The sequence below is a fragment of the Crinia signifera genome, chromosome 2 (assembly GCF_055691185.1).
Source record: "Crinia signifera chromosome 2, ASM5569118v1, whole genome shotgun sequence".
Classification (NCBI taxonomy): Eukaryota; Metazoa; Chordata; class Amphibia; order Anura; family Myobatrachidae; genus Crinia; species Crinia signifera.
In genome coordinates this window covers 88,801,161-88,817,677 of record NC_139218.1, presented here as the reverse complement: position 1 = coordinate 88,817,677, position 16,517 = coordinate 88,801,161, and the positions used below count along the sequence as shown (strand labels likewise).

At 42.8% G+C, this 16,517-nt stretch overlaps 1 protein-coding gene across 1 annotated transcript; it reads left to right on the top strand.

The window, feature by feature from the left end:
- The first annotated feature begins 2,393 nt into the window (after window positions 1-2,393).
- AKAP17A (A-kinase anchoring protein 17A) lies at window positions 2,394-14,619 on the top strand. The gene is made up of 5 exons (XM_083172539.1): window positions 2,394-2,531; window positions 4,605-5,379; window positions 6,731-6,879; window positions 9,164-9,404; window positions 13,437-14,619. Exons 2-5 carry the CDS (start codon window positions 4,618-4,620, stop codon window positions 14,280-14,282), a joined length of 1,998 nt encoding a protein of 665 aa, XP_083028665.1. The 5' UTR covers window positions 2,394-2,531; window positions 4,605-4,617; the 3' UTR covers window positions 14,283-14,619.
- Window positions 14,620-16,517: the final 1,898 nt, after the last annotated feature.

Sequence of the window (16,517 nt, the reverse complement as noted above, 5' to 3'; positions counted from 1 at the left end):
CACACCGGGTTTGGGAACAGCCTGTGCATGAGCAGTCTACTCCATAAATTACTGGGATTGAAATCCCAGCAATTATGGGGCCAGATCCCGGGATTGGCCACCCTAGTGTGATGCACAGTTGCCTACCCTCCTGCAGGAGAATCCCTGAAATAACAGCAATCTCTCTCTCACCCTCATTAGTCTAGCAATCTCCCCCATGTCACCTAGCCCACATTACACTGTTACATTTTTGGGGAAAAAAGGAATAAGATATAGATTAATTTACATTGAATCATTACCAACATTTCCCAGCACTTTAGCAAGTATAGTAACTCTAACTAACTGCTTTGGGGCTCATCTACATTTGGATATAAGTAATTTTAAAAGATTCCTCTCAGATGTAGCAGTGCACACCCACGCTTCTAGGTGCCATGTTCACAATCTCTTTTCACAATCTCACCATATATGGTACTAGACACGCCCTTTAAGTGGAGCATGACACGCCCCCTCAATGAGGAGCTTTTAGGGTTACCACCTCATCCCTTTAATTCCGGACACATATTAATTACACAGGTTCTGTGGCTGGTTGACTTCAAGACTCCATTTCACCTGGTTTCAAACTGCCACAGAACCTGTGAACCTATGTGTCCGGAATTAAAGGGATGAGGTGGTAACCCTAGGCACTTTGCAAAAATGCTACTAACAACTGTAATCTCCCTGAAACTAGTTTTCAAAAGAAGGCAAGTATGGTGTGATGTAAGCTATGACCACTTCCACTCTGTCTCAATCGCAGGAAGCCTCAGGGGGGTATTCAATGGGTGTCGTGCTCCAGCAGCCATCTCCCGACGAGGGAGATGGCTGCGGGGCCCTATTCAATGCTCTCTTCCCCGACAGCATTGAACAGGGGTTCTCGGCAGAACGAGCCCGACATCACAAGCTGTCGGGCTCGTTCTGCCAAGAAAAGCCGGAAATAGGCGAGCTCCCGGCCGGAGCTCGTCTATTTCCGTCCTCAACTCGCGGCCACGCCCCCTTCTCGCCGCTCGGCGGCCGGGACATTGAATCCCGACTGCCGAGCTCCAGGGGAGAGGACACAGATGGCAAAATCTTTTCGATGGTTCAGGAACTGCGTATTGATCCATTTGCAATTCTGCAACAGGTGTGTTAAATATATGGGCTCGATGTATGAAAGTGTGCGAAGGTGTATCAGTGCACGTTATGTGCATTAATACCGCTTTTCCCCCATGTAAGAAGGAGCCGGGTACTGTATGCTAAATTGCAGGGACGCCCTTGTCCATATCGGCGCTGCTATCTAAATGATAGCAGGCGGATGTGGAGGGCAAATATATGAATGGTCAGCAATGCTGACTGTTCCACCCCCTGCCGCTATCCACTTTAACAGCTGCTGGGTGGCGATGCCCTATCCGCACAACAGGGATAGCGCTGTCCCTGCTGCCAGGACCGGCCTGCACTGGAGATCTCGTGTCAGTATCTAGATCTCACGCATTTCCAGTGCAGCCGGCCGGAAGGAAGGAGACAGCGCATCAGTGCGAGCTGATGCGTTGTCTCTTTAAGGGGAAATCACCGGATGGGGGAAGTTTGCACCTCCCCGATTCGGCAGTCAAGATGATGTTAATACATCTTGTGATGTCCCTACCTGCTTCGCCTCATTAATGAGGTGAAGCAGGAAGTGTTGCGCCGTTATAATACATCTGTCCCTGTGTCTGGGTGGCGTCTTTCGTGTCGCAGTCCACTGCGAATTCTCACATAAGTGCATGGTTGCCTACCTGACCTCTTCATGAGGGAGAAAATGTTCTGTTCCTGGACTTCCCTTGTAATGTATGATTGCCACCACCTGTGGTGAGCTAGTTAATTGCTGAGAAAGGTGTTTCACCGCAGGTGATGTTAATTATACATTACCTGGTAAGTTCAGGAATAGAGCATTTTCTCCTTCATGGAGAGGGTCAGGTAGGCAACCATGCATAGTGGTCAGGTCTGAATTAAGGCCTACCTGACCCGCTCCATGAGGGAGAAAATGCTCTGTTCCTGGACTTCCCTGGTAATGTATGATTGCCATCACCTGTGGTGAAACATCTTTATAAATTAACTTGTTTGAAACAGGTGATGGCAATCAGATATTAAGAGGGAAGTGCAGGAGATGACCAATATGTCCCTCCTGGAAAGGGTCATGTTGGGAGGTATGATATTACAGTTTCACTGCTTTAGTTAAACTTCTCATGAGGGACATATGACATCTATTGCCTATGCATTGAATTTGAAACAACCTTATATGCAGCATGCACGCTCGGCTTTTGCCCTCACACAACATGGCAATTCTTATTGCACGTGCTACGTCACCACGTTACCTTTGTTTACAATCACCCTTTGGAAGTACTAAATCGCTATGGAAACTACGTTTAGAGGGCAGAAACAAGGCTTCTTACCCGGAAGTGATTACCGATACTGTAGCTCCGCCTCCATCCCACAGTGCACAGCGGCTCGTTTCCTTTCCCGACCGTATGTGTCGGCGAGTTGTCTAATCACCGGTTACGGAGGTAGGTGTACGACAGCGGCAGTAGTGTATAATAGAAGCAGTCTTCGCTACGAGGCGTTGTCCGCTTATATGGAATATTCTGCTGGCTGTAAACTGTGCCGCTTCTTGCCCGGGCTCCAGACCTGCTCATTCATACACACATGCAGCACAGTGAGAATCAGTCATATTATGGTCGTGTGTATGTATGTACAGTAGACAGGTGCCGGGCACTACAAGTATGCTTGGTGATCCCATGGCACACTGCTGCCTGTTTGTGTGTCCTTACCTGGTGCTTTTTGTTTCCTATACTGTGGTGTACTCAGTGGTTAGCAGAGAGTGTTTAGGCATCTGCTGTAGAAGCCCTCCTCCATCATCATTAGCAACAGCCCTCGCTACATTCCCAACAATACCCCTATCACACCGCACCTCAGACCGGGGTTGCTGCAGGGTCAAGATGCAGTGCGAAAGCACTAAACGTTATAATTCAACCGGGGTTACATGAAGGGTTACACCCGGGTCACCCTCTGTATAATAATACCCCTTTCACACCAGAAATGCAGAGACAAACCCGGGAATTAAATTCCAGGGACAAGCAGGGACATTCCCGGGTTGGGACCCATTCACACATGCTTTTGAAGCAGGGACAACCCGGGTCGGCACCTTTCACACTGAACTCGGGATGACCCTGCATTTCTATGAGAAAAGCATTGAAAATGGCCTTTTTTAGGCTCACATTAGATTATTAATAATAAAGACTTAAAACATTTGTAGTGTTTCAGCCTTTGTTTACTTGTATAAAACAAATTAAAAGGCATATGAAAGCATCTTCCCCGCTAATGATTAATAGCTCTCTCACCACCTCATGTGTCCAAGACATGGCACACATTGCAGGCTTTCAGGGGTTAAAATGAACTTCTGGGGTCTGTGGTGCCACAGAACATGCACACTGTCTCCCTGCATGCTGTATGCTGTCTCTGGGCGTGTCTGTGAGTGTCTACTACAACAGGACTAGCACTAGCAGAGGCAACACGGGAAGCAGGGACATGTCCCTGCACCTTTCACACCAGCCAGTAACCCTGGAAAGACCGGGAGCAACCCTGCTACCTAGCAGGGTTGAATTGCCGGCAAATTAACCCGGGAATTTGTCCCTGGAACCTTTTACACCAGAGCTAGTCCCGGGTTGTTCCCGGACCCAACCCGGGAATTTAGGCTGGTGTGAAAGGGGTATTAGGCGACCTTGGTTTAGTATGAAAGTGCCGGATCTGGGATTAGCATTACAATATGGAAGCCTACAAGGGACCCAGAAGCCACAGCAAGCACAGCCAAGGGGGGTATATTTAGAAGGTGCCACATCCAATAGAAAAAAAGAGCTGTCTACTTGGTTTGCTGAGATCAGCACGGCTCCTCCATAAGGACAGGACTCATTTTAGCACTTAAGCAAACAAAATAGTTGACCTTTTTCTGTCAGTGAGGCATTGATATGCTGTGCTTCTGTGAGTGATTATATTTTACACTATTTGGGGGCTAATGCTGTAGCTTTGTGATGATGTTTTGGAAACATTTTGGAAGTACAGTAGTTATGCTGCAGTCGATAAGAAATAATACAGTCATTTGATCTAGTGCAGGGGTGGCCAAACTGGTCCTCAAGATCTACCAACGGTCCACCTTTTCCAAATCACCTAGCTGGTGCACAGCTGTAGTCATTACTAACTCACATTTGCAAACCTGCTGCATTCATTCCTACTATAGATCCACAGGCTGCCTTAAAAAACATGAACTGTTGGTAGATCTTGAGGACAGGTTTGGCCACCCCTGATCTAGTGTGTCGAATCATTTTGCTGTGATTCCTGTCATTAGAAAACGCATATATATCTATTGTGCATTTCTCTCCTGACGACGGAGCCACCGAGCTCAGAAGTGTGTGTGTGTATGTATAATTTAGGTCATCATGCACATTTGCTTGATGACCTATTTGCAGTTGTGGTGGCATACACATGTCAATCCTACAGTGTGTTTGTGCTTTTCTTCATTCTTGCAAAAATTAACCCATTGTTACTATAATATGACCATTCATACTGTATTTTGTTTTAAATAGGACCTGTAATACTATGGCAGCCGCTACCATAGTGCATGACACATCTGAAGCAGTTGAACTATGTCCGATATATGGGCTGTATCTGAAGCCCATATTAAAGATGATCATCAGTGTTGCCCTTCCTCAACTGAAGCAACCAGGAAAATCCATATCTAATTGGGAAGTAATGGAGCGTCTTAAAGGAATGGTAAATAATCACCAGTTTTCTACTTTACGGATCTCCAAAAGCACCATGGACTTCATACGCTTTGAAGGTGAAGTAGAGAACAAGAGTTTGGTTAAGGCTTTTATAGTTTCTCTAGATGGTAAGAGCATAAAGCTAAGTGGCTTTTCCGATATTTTAAAAGTCAGAGCAGCAGAGTATAAAATCGATTTTCCCACGAGACATGATTGGGACTGCTTTTTCCGCGATGCTGAAGGCATGAATGAAAATCTCCCCGGAGAGAGACCGGACACAATACATTTAGAAGGCCTTCCTTGCAAATGGTTTGCGTCAAAAGACTCTGGCTCTGAGAAGCCAAGTGAAGAAGTCCTTGTGAAGGTCTTCAGCGTATTTGGGGAGATTAGGAATGTGGACATCCCTATGCTTGATCCTTATAGAGAAGAAATGACTGGTAGGAACTTCCACACATTCAGTTTCGGTGGCCACTTGAACTTCGAAGCTTATGTGCAATACAAAGAGTATGTTGGCTTTGTGAAGGCCATGAATGCACTGCGCGGCATGAAGCTAATGCACAAAGGAGAGGATGGCAAAGCTGTGGCCTGCAACATCAAGGTGAGTTCTGTAGGGCGTTGAACATACCATAGGTAATGACTTGTTTATACCATTGCACTATTGTGCTTTGTTGGTGTTCCATTTCCCATAGGATTATGACATCTGTTGTACTAGGATCCCAAGAGGTGCAATCTTAGCTCATTTAGGATCTATAAATAAGTTACTTCCTGGAGCTGTTGAAGATGCTTAATGATTGCTTTGTATTTTATCTGTAATTTCACAATTTCAAATGAGTAGTATTTATATCGAAGACCAAGTATTTGTATTAAGTTCTAAAGCAATTATACATGTTTTTTGTATAGTTTTATTTAGTTGAACGTTTTCTAAATAGAATGTGAATTTTATAATTATCCAAAATGTTAAAATAGTATTCAGATTAAAATTTATATTTTTATATTTAAAATCTAAATCTGCTTTAAATAACAAAAAATTAGGTCTAAGCTACGTATGAATATGTACTTCTTTTAGATAACAATGAGACTGATTCTGGTCCACTCGCAAAAGCAAATGATCTCTTATGAACAAAACCATGTGCACTGCAGGTGGGGCAGATGTAATGTGCAGAGAGAGTTAGATTTGGGTGGCGTTTGTACTTCAAACTGATATCTATATTGCAGTGTAAAAATAAAGCAACCAGTGTTTACCCTGCACAGAAACAAAATAACTCAACCAAATCTAGCTCTCTCTCTGCATATGTTGCATCCACCCCACCTGCAGTGCACATGGTTTTGTCCATTGGAGAGAGAGAATCTGCTTTTGCAAGTGAACCAGAATCGGGCCCAATATGCAAAAGCCTGAGAGGTGAAAACTGTTCTGGATTTTCTGCAAGTCTGCCCATATGTTTAAAGGGCAGTCATTTTTAAAAGACTTTATAAAAAAAGTGGCAGTCATTTACCTGGGAAAACCAAGGTGTATGGGTCATAGGGTCAACTCAATGAAGGTCAACATACATTAGGTCGACACCTGAAATAGGTCGACATGGTCTTCCTATAAACATTGATTTGTTAATAGGAAGGATGACAGTCAAAAGGTAAATCTAGTGACCATATCCCAACCCAAGCCAGAGATTTGTGCACTGAATGGCATGATATTGAAGTACTGCTTTGAGCATAATATGCAAAAAAGAGACATTTTACGCACAAACTCTGCATGCACTCAAGCCAGTGTACCTTCAAGTATGCCTTTGGCGTCTGAAAGGAAATATACAGGGAACGTTCCACACACTTAGGGCCCTGGTGACATTTGAACCCATATATCCCGAAGTCATAGTAGTTTCAATAAAAGTGCTAGCAGAGCTTCATATCTGAAAGATAAAATGTTAACTTTTGACTGGAATTATTTTATTTCAAAGGTCTCTTTTGATTCCACTAAGCATTTGAGCGAGGGGTCTATTAAGAAGAGACAGCTCGAGCGTCAGAAACTCCAAGAACTGGAGCAGCGACGAGAGGAGCAAAAGAGAAAAGAGAAGGAAGCTGAGGAAAGACAAAAAGAGGATGAACGGTAAGTTGATCTCGGGTTAATTTTATATTTAGTTTTTATGTGATTAAGGTAAAACTAAGGGCAACTTTTCATAGCACACTTTGGTGTAATCTAGCAGATCTGTTTAGCTTGTGTTACGTATCCCAAAAGGATTCCAACAGCCAAAATAACAGCAGCATCTTGTCTGTCAAAATATCAACACATTCTAGTAATTCCCATATCCCCAACCTCCTCAATCCCCAGCCTAACCCTAATACCAGCAGAATGTGTCGGGATACTGCAGTCAGTATTTTGATTGCCACTAATATTGTTCAGCAGTGAGGGAGGATAATAGTGTGGCCTGGCATTCCACTTAGGCAGTGCTTTTTAAATGTAATCCTCAAACTACCCTAATGGTCCAGGGTTTAAGGCTATCCATATTTAAACACAAGAGAATAAACTAGTAACTCAATACTTTTCATTTAACCATCTTTTAGGAGTAGATGGTTTATTTATTTACAGTTTCTTATATAGCGGAGCTGATTTCGTTGCACTTTACAATTGTAGAGAGTGATAGAACAAACTGGGTACAACAGACAGACTTGGAGGTAGGAGGACCCTGCTGCAAGCTTACAATCTATAGGGATATAGGAGGGAAACACAAGGACAGGCACCACTAATAGCATAGCAGTCCCACCAAGTTGCAAGTCCAGAAGGGAAGCTATATAATACATAAGTGCCTCAGAGGGTTATGTGTGTGGTACTTAAATATGATAGGCTTGCCTGAAGAGGTGAGTTTTCAGGGAACACTTGAAGGTTTGGAGGCTAGTGGAGAGTCTTATTGTGCAGGAAACGGCATTCCATAGGGTGGGAGCAGCCCGATGAAATTCCTGTAATAGTGAATGGGAGCTGGATATATGTGCAGAAGGCAGAGGTAGATCTTGTGCAGAGCGGAGTGGTCCAGATGTGAGAGATTTTGTGATAAGTAGAGAGATATATGCGGGTGCAGTATGGTTAATAGTTTTATATGCGAGTAGAAGTCTTTTATATTTAATACAGTAAAATAGCAGACAATAAGCGTCTTGCTAGGAAGGTCAGCCTAGCAGCAGCATTTAAAATGTATTACAGTGGCGTGAGTCTGTTCTTGGGAAGACCAGTTAGGAGACTATTGCAATAATCAATGTGGGATATAATGAGTGCATGGATAAGAGATTTAGTAGTGTCTTGTGTGAGAGAGGGTCATACAGTATTTTGGATATGTTTTTTAGATGCATGTAACGTGATTTGGAGACCAGATTAAAGGATTTATTAACAGTTTTTTATATAGTGCATACATATTCTGCAGTGAATATAGGAACATTCACATCAGTCCCTGCCCCAGTGGAGCTTACAATCTATATTCCCTACCGCATGTACACGCACACAGACATTCTAGGGTTAATTTTTGTTGGAAGCTAATTAACCTACCTGTATATTTTTGGATTGTGGGAGGAAACCAGAGTACCCGGAGGAAATCCTTTATCATACGTGCAGCCTGGTCGACCTCCAACTACGATGCACAGGGGGCCGCCATTTGGGGCAATTTCTCGGGTACTTGTGTAGTTTCATGGTGCCAGCTTCGCTACGCTCGCCATGCTATCTAAAATCAACTCCATGCCAACATGGATAGTGGGGGTATGAACTATCCATGTTGGCATGGAGTTAAGTTAGTTTATTTTAGATAGTTGTGGCGAGCGTAGAAGCCGGAAGTAGCACGGCGCCATGAAACTACACAAGTACCATTTCTCGTCCCCATCCGCTGGAATCTGGTGAAATTGGGGCCCAAATCGCATAGTGTATGGGGGCCTGAAGTTGTTTAAAATTGAATTGACCCCTTAGCAGTCATAAAACATTCAAAAAACATATTCATAATATAGAAGGTGAAGTATTGCACTTTTTATTTTTTAATATAATATTAGGAAAAATTTATTTGACACTTTATATGTAAATTTTCTTTTGTGTCTGCAGTGTTTTTTAGGGGTTTACACATCTATGAATGTAGTGTGTGTGTGTGTGTGTGTGTGGAGGGGGGGGGAGGAGTTCATAGATAATTCTCATTCTGTGTATTTGATTGAAGTGCAATGATTTGACATGGTGCGTGTTTTTTTTTTTTTTTTTTTTCAGCTTTTCCTAACCGGTCACCTTGTAATATATCAATGTATCCTCACAGGACTTATCCATAACCTGTTACTATTACCATTTTCCAGCCATTATAATTGTGATGCTTTATATGATTTAGTAATTATATTTATGTAACCTTGATTTTTTTTGTAATTTTTTTTCAAAGTAAACAAAAAGAACTAGAAGAGATTGAGAAAGAGAAGAAACGCAAAGAAAAAATTAAACGGAAAGAAGAGAAGCAGCGGGAACGTGAAGCTCGCAAGAACAAGAAGAAACTGCAAAAACTGCAGGCAGAGGAGCAAAAGAGGTTACAGGAGAAAATCCGATTTGAAGAGAGAAAGTTATTACTGTCTCAGAGGAATCTGCAGTCCATCAGGTTAATTGTAGAGCTTCTAAGTAAAGTGAAGGTGAGACAATACTTTCTGTTTTGTATAACGCCATCACTGGTCATTTTTATTTACTTGAGAACAATTATTCATGAGTCTGTCCAATACTGTGTATAAATCTGCTGATTTAATATAGTTTTTCTAATAATTTGTACACACCAAAAGTTTGGACTTTTTTCAAATTTTAGGTACTTGTGGAGTATCACGGCTCCCACGACCTGCATCGTATGCAGATCGTATGCTAAAAATCGCATAGCATCGCATGTGGCATACGATGCGATGCGATGTTTTACCGATTTTTGACCATTTTTGCTCAAAAATCGTATGCCATCGAATGGCATCGTATGCCATATGTAGTGGCATACGATGTTTTACAGATTTTTGACCATTTTTGCTCAAAAATCGTATGCCATCGAATGGCATCGTATGCCATATGTAGTGGCATACGATGCGATACGATGTTTTACCGATTTTTGAGCATTTTTGCTCAAAAATCGTATGCCATGGCATAGCATCGTATGCCATATGTAGTGGCATACGATTGCATACGATGCGATACGATGTTTTACCGATTTTTGAGCATTTTAGCTCAAAAATCTTATGCGATGGCATCCGATTTTGCATTGAAATGCATCAGAATGCATTGAAATGTGTATTAAACTTGTGAAATGCCCCCAAATGCCATTTTTCATAGTGCACCACCCCCACTATCAACGTCAACCCGAAGCGTGGCGAGCGCAGCGGTACGCGTCCTACGACCTTTTCATACCCCCACTATCCACGTCGGCGTGGAGTTGAGAATAGAATAGTGTGGCGAGCGGACGCGGATACCTGTGAAGCCCGCGAGGGGACGCGTATAGCTGTGAAGGTATCCGCGTCCCCTCGCGGGGCTCGCTGCGCTCGCCACGCTTCGGGCTCGCCACACTATTCTATTCTCAACTCCACGCCGACGTGGATAGTGGGGGTATGAAAAGGTCGTAGGACGCGTACTGCCGCCCCTCGCGGGCTCGCTGCGCTCGCCACGCTTCGGGTTGACGTTGATAGTGGGGGTGATGCACTATGAAAAATGGCATTTGGGGGCATTTCACAAGTTTAATACACATTTCAATGCATTCTGATGCATTTCAATGCAAAATCGGATGCCATCGTATGGCATCCGATGCAATCGCATAAGATTTTTGAGCTAAAATGCTCAAAAATCGGTAAGACATCGTATCGCATCGTATGCCACTACATATGGCATACGATGCCATGCGATTGCATACGATTTTTGAGCAAAAATGCTCAAAAATCGGTAAAACATCGTATCGCATGCCATCGTATGCCACTACATATGCCATGCGATGGCATACGATTTTTTAGCAAAAATGGTCAAAAATCGGTAAACCATCGTATCGCATCGTATGCCACTACATATGGCATACAATGCCATACGATGGGAGCCGTGATACTCCACAAGTACCAAATTTTATAAGTGCTATATTAATAAATTAACTAGATTAATTTATGTAAATGTAAGGCTGGCACCAATGAATGCCCAATCTCTTGAGGTCCAAGGAGAACAAGTGGGCTTCCCAACATAGCCTAAAGAAAATTGAATTGAAAACAATGGTGGTGGGAAGGTTACTTTTATAAATAAGAATGGTACTTTTTTCCTAGCACGGCGCCCAATCTTTTGATCGTAGTACATCTTATACAATCGCATCGCATGCAATATAGCAGCTTGCGATGCAATGTGATTTTTAATTGTACAAGCACCCTGATGGGTCCTCCGACCTTTTCACTCCCCCACTATCCACGTCGGCATGGAGTTGATTTTAGATAGTGTGGCGTGCGTAGTACTTTACATGTATTCCGCGACCCCTCGCGGGGCTCGCCACACTTTGGGCTCGTATTCCACTATCTGAAAACACACTATCTGAAAACAACTCCACGCTCGCGTGGATAGTGGGGGTATGAAAAGGTTGGAGGACGCGTACCGCCGCCCCTCACGGGCTCAATGCGCTCGCCACTCTTCGTGTTAGCGTTGATAAATTATTTAAAAACACAGTTTAAAAGTAATACATGAATTTGAATACTTGCTTAAACATGAAATGCATTTGCCATCACCTGGCTGAGTTTATATAGTAAATGTGCTTGATGCACGCAGCTGTGGCTTTCCCTAATGTCAGGCTCCATCTGTGGTTCTGTGCATGTGTTAAACCAATTCCTGTGTGGTTAAAGTGCAATCCAATCTGGTAAACTGAGTGTTTTTACATTGCATCTGTGATTCGTAAAAGTTCCAGTACTCTATGGCATCAGGTGTCTTGTGCTGTATGGGGTATGGGCACCCAGTAAGTCAAAACACATTTGTATATAATTGGTTGTGGGTGGAAGTAAAGCATGAGGAACTTTAATCTGATAAAAGACTGTAATTCTAATAGTTTACAGAAATAGAATAGTTCAGTGGTTCCCAACCCTGGTCCTCAAGTACCCCCAACAGTGCACATTTTCCAGGTCTCCACACAGAATCACAGGCAAAATAAATTAGCTCCACCTGTGGATCTTTTAAAATTTGACTGAATGAGTGCACCTGCCGGGTGACCTGGAAAACGTACACTGTTGGGGGTACTTGAGGACCAGGGTTGGGAACCACTGGTTTGGTTAATCAGAATGGTATTCTCTGTGTTAGCCATTTGTCCCAGGGCATACAATTAATTTAAATCAATCTAGTAAAATCTTCTTGTTGAGAATGCAGTAGCAGACCAGGTTGCGCAGACAGTTGGATTGATGCGTAACTTACGTTCTATGTACCTGGTCTTTTCTAATATATACGAGAGAGAGAATCCCAGTAAGCAGCAGTCAAACAGCCTAATAATATAAGGGGTTATGGTATATTAAATCTACAATATCTAGGTTTACAGTCATTTGGTCGACCACGATTGGTCGACATGAGTTTTTCATGTTTTTTGTGTCTGTCGACATAGGTTGGTATGTACACTGTCTAAGTGTATCGCATCGCTACGCTCGCCATGCTTCGGGCACGGTTCCTCGCTGCGCTAAGCACACTATTATATTCTCCCTCCATGCCGTAGTGGATGGTAGGGTATAAAATACTGCCTGTCGGCTCAAAAAAATTATAATTAAAAACTCGTGTCGACCTTTTGATCATGACCAGTGGTAGCCAACCCTAGCCCTTGAGCTACCAACAGTTCACATTTTCCAGACTACCTGGCTGCTGCACTTATTAATCACTGACACATTTTAAAAGATCCACAGATGGAGCCAATTTAGCTCACTTGTGATTCTGTGAGGAGACCTGCAAAACATGCACTGTTGGTAGCTCTCGAGGACTAGGGTTGGCTACCCCAGCCATAGACGCTGTAGATCTAATGACTACATACTGTGCAATAGATGCTGACTTCAGATTTAGGGGTAGATTTATTAAGCTCAGTGAAGTTATAAAATGTCTGGTTTTTATCACCGTCCAGTGAGCTCCTACCTGTCATTTTTCAAACCAAGCCTGTAACTTCACAGGCAGGAGCTGATTGGCCAGTGATAAAAAACAGACATTTTATCACTTCACCAAGCTTAATGAATCTGCCCCTTAGTTCTTTAATAAAAAAAAAAGATAGGTCAGTGGTTTCCAAACTGTGTGCCGTGTCACCCTGGGGTGCTTTGAGACCCTTACAGGGGTGCCTCAGGTTGGTGTCCAGGACCAATTAAAATTAATTACAATCAACGTAATAGGCAAAACCAGTGCTTGTGGCTGCCAATCATAAAATGTGTACAGAATAGAAACATATAGTCCCCTACTACATAATTAAACCTTAAGATGAGTTATACGCACAATTTATTTAATTTTTCATCCTTAACCTTTTGGCCTATGGGTGCTGTGGATAAAATTCTGAAACTCTAGGACACCATGATTCTAAAAAGTTTGGGAACCCATGATATATGTTGATGGCTCATAATGAATTTTGTTTTTGTAGTACCCTCATTTGCTACATGAATTTTATACATAGCCCTTCATGCTTGCTTAAACAGTATTTTATGTTTTTTTTTTTTTTTAAGGCTGTGAAGATTCGGGAACAAGAGGAAAAGGAAGCCGATAGACTTCGCCTCCTCCAGTTAGAAGAGAGAAGAAAACAGCAGGAGGCAGAACTTAAGCGTGTTGAGGAGGAGAAGCAGCGTACTTTGAGCCTACACCGTAAAGAGAGAGAGTTGAGAGAAAAGCTGGTGAGTAGCCTGCTCAACAGAAACTTGTGCTCTGCACCTCCGATCAAAGCGGATCCTAAACCACAGCTGTGCTACTCCATCCAACACAGCGAAAACTTCCCTTGTGAAGCTTCAGTGAACTATGTCACCTCTACCTCAATGCAAACATTAGAGTATGAGGCACTTGCACCTCACATTCACTATGCAAATTCAGCAATTCTTCACAAGGAAAATGGTTTCTGTTTGGAAGACTCCTCGCTCCAGAAGTATAAGCAAATTACTAGCATTATCCCAGGAAAACCCCTATACTCTCTTACCAGCATTCTTGGCAATACTGTCTTGCATCACAATACAATGGATAATGATCCATGTTTGGGAGAAGTTGAAACTCTCCCAAACGAAGCTGAACTTGATTGTACTGTTGGGCAGCCTATAAGTAGGAAACACCCTGGCACTCAGGACAAAGAACACAAGCCTAAGACCAAACACAAAAGGGACTCTAGTAGAGAGACGGATGACCGCAAAAAAGTAAAGAAGTCACACAAGAAGCATTCCTCTAGAGATCACAGCCCCCGCAGAAGAAGAAGCAATAGCTCCGGAAGTAGCAAACGTAAAGGTCGAGAACTGAAGAACAAGAGCAGTCATAAAGACAAGTATCATCAAAGATCACATAGCCGAGAGCGGAATTCTTGGAGTAGCTGAAGACGCCATATTTTCTGCAGCATATTTTAAAGTGGATAAGACTTTGCATTCAGTCTACTGCGCAAGCTGTACATACAATGTTCTAGATTATTGAATGGTCCAATTCAGTTCCATTCAATTTGAACAAGAATAGTTCAATTACATTTTTGTAAAAACCTAACAAAATGGTTATTTCCTAGTGGCTTCTGTTTTAGGGACCATATAGGTTTGCAAAAAAAAAAGTTTCAGGTCTAAAGTAATAAAGTATTTATTTTTAAAATTGATTTTAACCATTTATTGTCTGGTCTGTTGTATTGCTTAGCACGTAACATGCCATTAAATGGTGCATCACAGAATATTTTTATTGTGTGAGATAGCTGTGTTTTCTTGGTTTGCAAGTATTATGAATTTGCTTTGGTCTGAGATGATGGTTTGTAGATGTAGGGGGATATTCAATCGCCGTCGAGCATCTCCCGTGGGGGAGATGCTCGACGGGCCCTATTCAATGCTGTCTTCCCCGACAGCATTGAACAGGGTTTCCTGGCAGAACGAGCCTGACATCTGTAGCTGCCGAGAACAGCCGGGAAGTGACGAGCTGCCGGCTGCATCTCGTCACTTCCCGGCCGCAACTCGCGGCCACGCCCCCTTCTCGTCCCGCTGCAGGCGGGACATTGAATACCGCCTGCATGTTCTCGGTCGAGCTGACCGAGAACGGGACTGGGTCACGGCAGGCGAGCAAGCTCGTCTGCCGTGACCCGAAGATTGAATACCCCCCCGTAGTATAGAGTAACATAAAACACAGTAATTAAAGTTTAGAGGCAACTTTAATTACCGCAGTGTTAACCATGCAGGAAAAACTCTGGATTTAATGCTGTTTAATTTTTCCACATTTACCTTGCAGTGTAAACGCACAGTTAATCCATAGATTACGTATTTAGTGCCAGAATCTATGGGTTTTCCTACACATTTCCTACACATTAAGTCCCAGGGGGTGCAATCCTCATGAATTGCACCCTATGTGGCTTAATGTGTAGGGTAGAGAGCCTTGGTTAAATGGCTCCAAGCTTAGAATTCATTGTGGGATAAAACCTGAGGCTAATTGAAGCTGTTTCTAAAGGTGCATATGTCAGCCGATATATCAGCTGTTCGATTGAACAGCTGATATATATATCTGCACCATTGGCCAGTGTGTGTGTGAGCGATATATCTGTGAGCTGCATCATTCTCAGATATATTGTGTCTTCTCTGCAACACAGCCGATGCCTGATATATCTAGAGAGAGAGCGCATCGTGCTGTGTGTATGGACGATCCGTTGACCGCCCGTACAGGCGCACCGGGAGCTGCCGGTGATTGTTCATTTGCATGCGCCCGCCCACTTGTGATGTCAGTCCCGAGGGATCGGGTAGTGTGAATGAAGTAAATACTGCCCGATCAGTCTGTAGATATATCTGCCGATTAATTGATCTGCAGCTATATCTACCAGTGTGTACCCAGTTTTAGTGTCTGCTTGCTTTAGTGTACACTTTTGAAGCCTGTACAATGCATTTTTGTGGGCTCATGGCACAAGGTGCCTCAGTTATGATGTTAGCTCTTTGTAGGACAGATGTACTAAGCCATGAAGTAATAAAATGGAGAGTGATAAACCACCAACCAATCAGCTCCTCCTGTAATTTTTCAAACCAAGCCTGTGGCATGGCAGGTAGGAGCTGATTGGTTCTCCATTTTATCACTTTTAGAGCTTAGTACATCTCCACCTGTGTGAGAGTAGGTTGAATGTTGTTTCAGTTCTCACAATGATTGTTTCAACGTGTGAAGGTCACATGTACGATTTTATAAATTAGACCTTTGTTTTATACTGTTAAAACTTGAAATGAGTAAAGCTATTAAACAAACCTAATTTTAGTGACCCCCCCCCCCTTCCATATTTTGTAACATTTATTTTTAGCCAGGTAAGTCATACCCAGCCAATGACTGGTGATTGCTAATGGTTATGGAGTTATAGTGTAATACACAGGGGTATTGAATCACTAATATTAAAAAATCTTACAATACACTTGACTTTTCATGAAATCTACTATTTACTGTATTTTGTCTATATTGCCAGTAGAGGGTGGTAGTGGTTTACTATTTAAAATGGTAAAGTAGCAGTAAAATGATAGTAACATTGAAAGACATGAAAACAGAAAACATTTTTTGGGTACAACTTGCCCTTGCCCTGGTGGAGTGATATAATCAAGAAGCATCTGCATATCTGA

What these genes read in the sequence shown, in the direction of transcription:
- AKAP17A (XM_083172539.1), top strand. Translation starts at nt 4,618, where the DNA reads ATGGCAGCCGCTACCATAGTGCATGACACATCTGAAGCAGTTGAACTA. An exon ending in CTGTGGCCTGCAACATCAAG is followed by an intron (nt 5,380 to 6,730) that starts GTGAGTTCTGTA and finishes TTTATTTCAAAG; the next exon opens with GTCTCTTTTGATTCCACTAA. An exon ending in AGCTTCTAAGTAAAGTGAAG is followed by an intron (nt 9,405 to 13,436) that starts GTGAGACAATAC and finishes TTTTTTTTTAAG; the next exon opens with GCTGTGAAGATTCGGGAACA.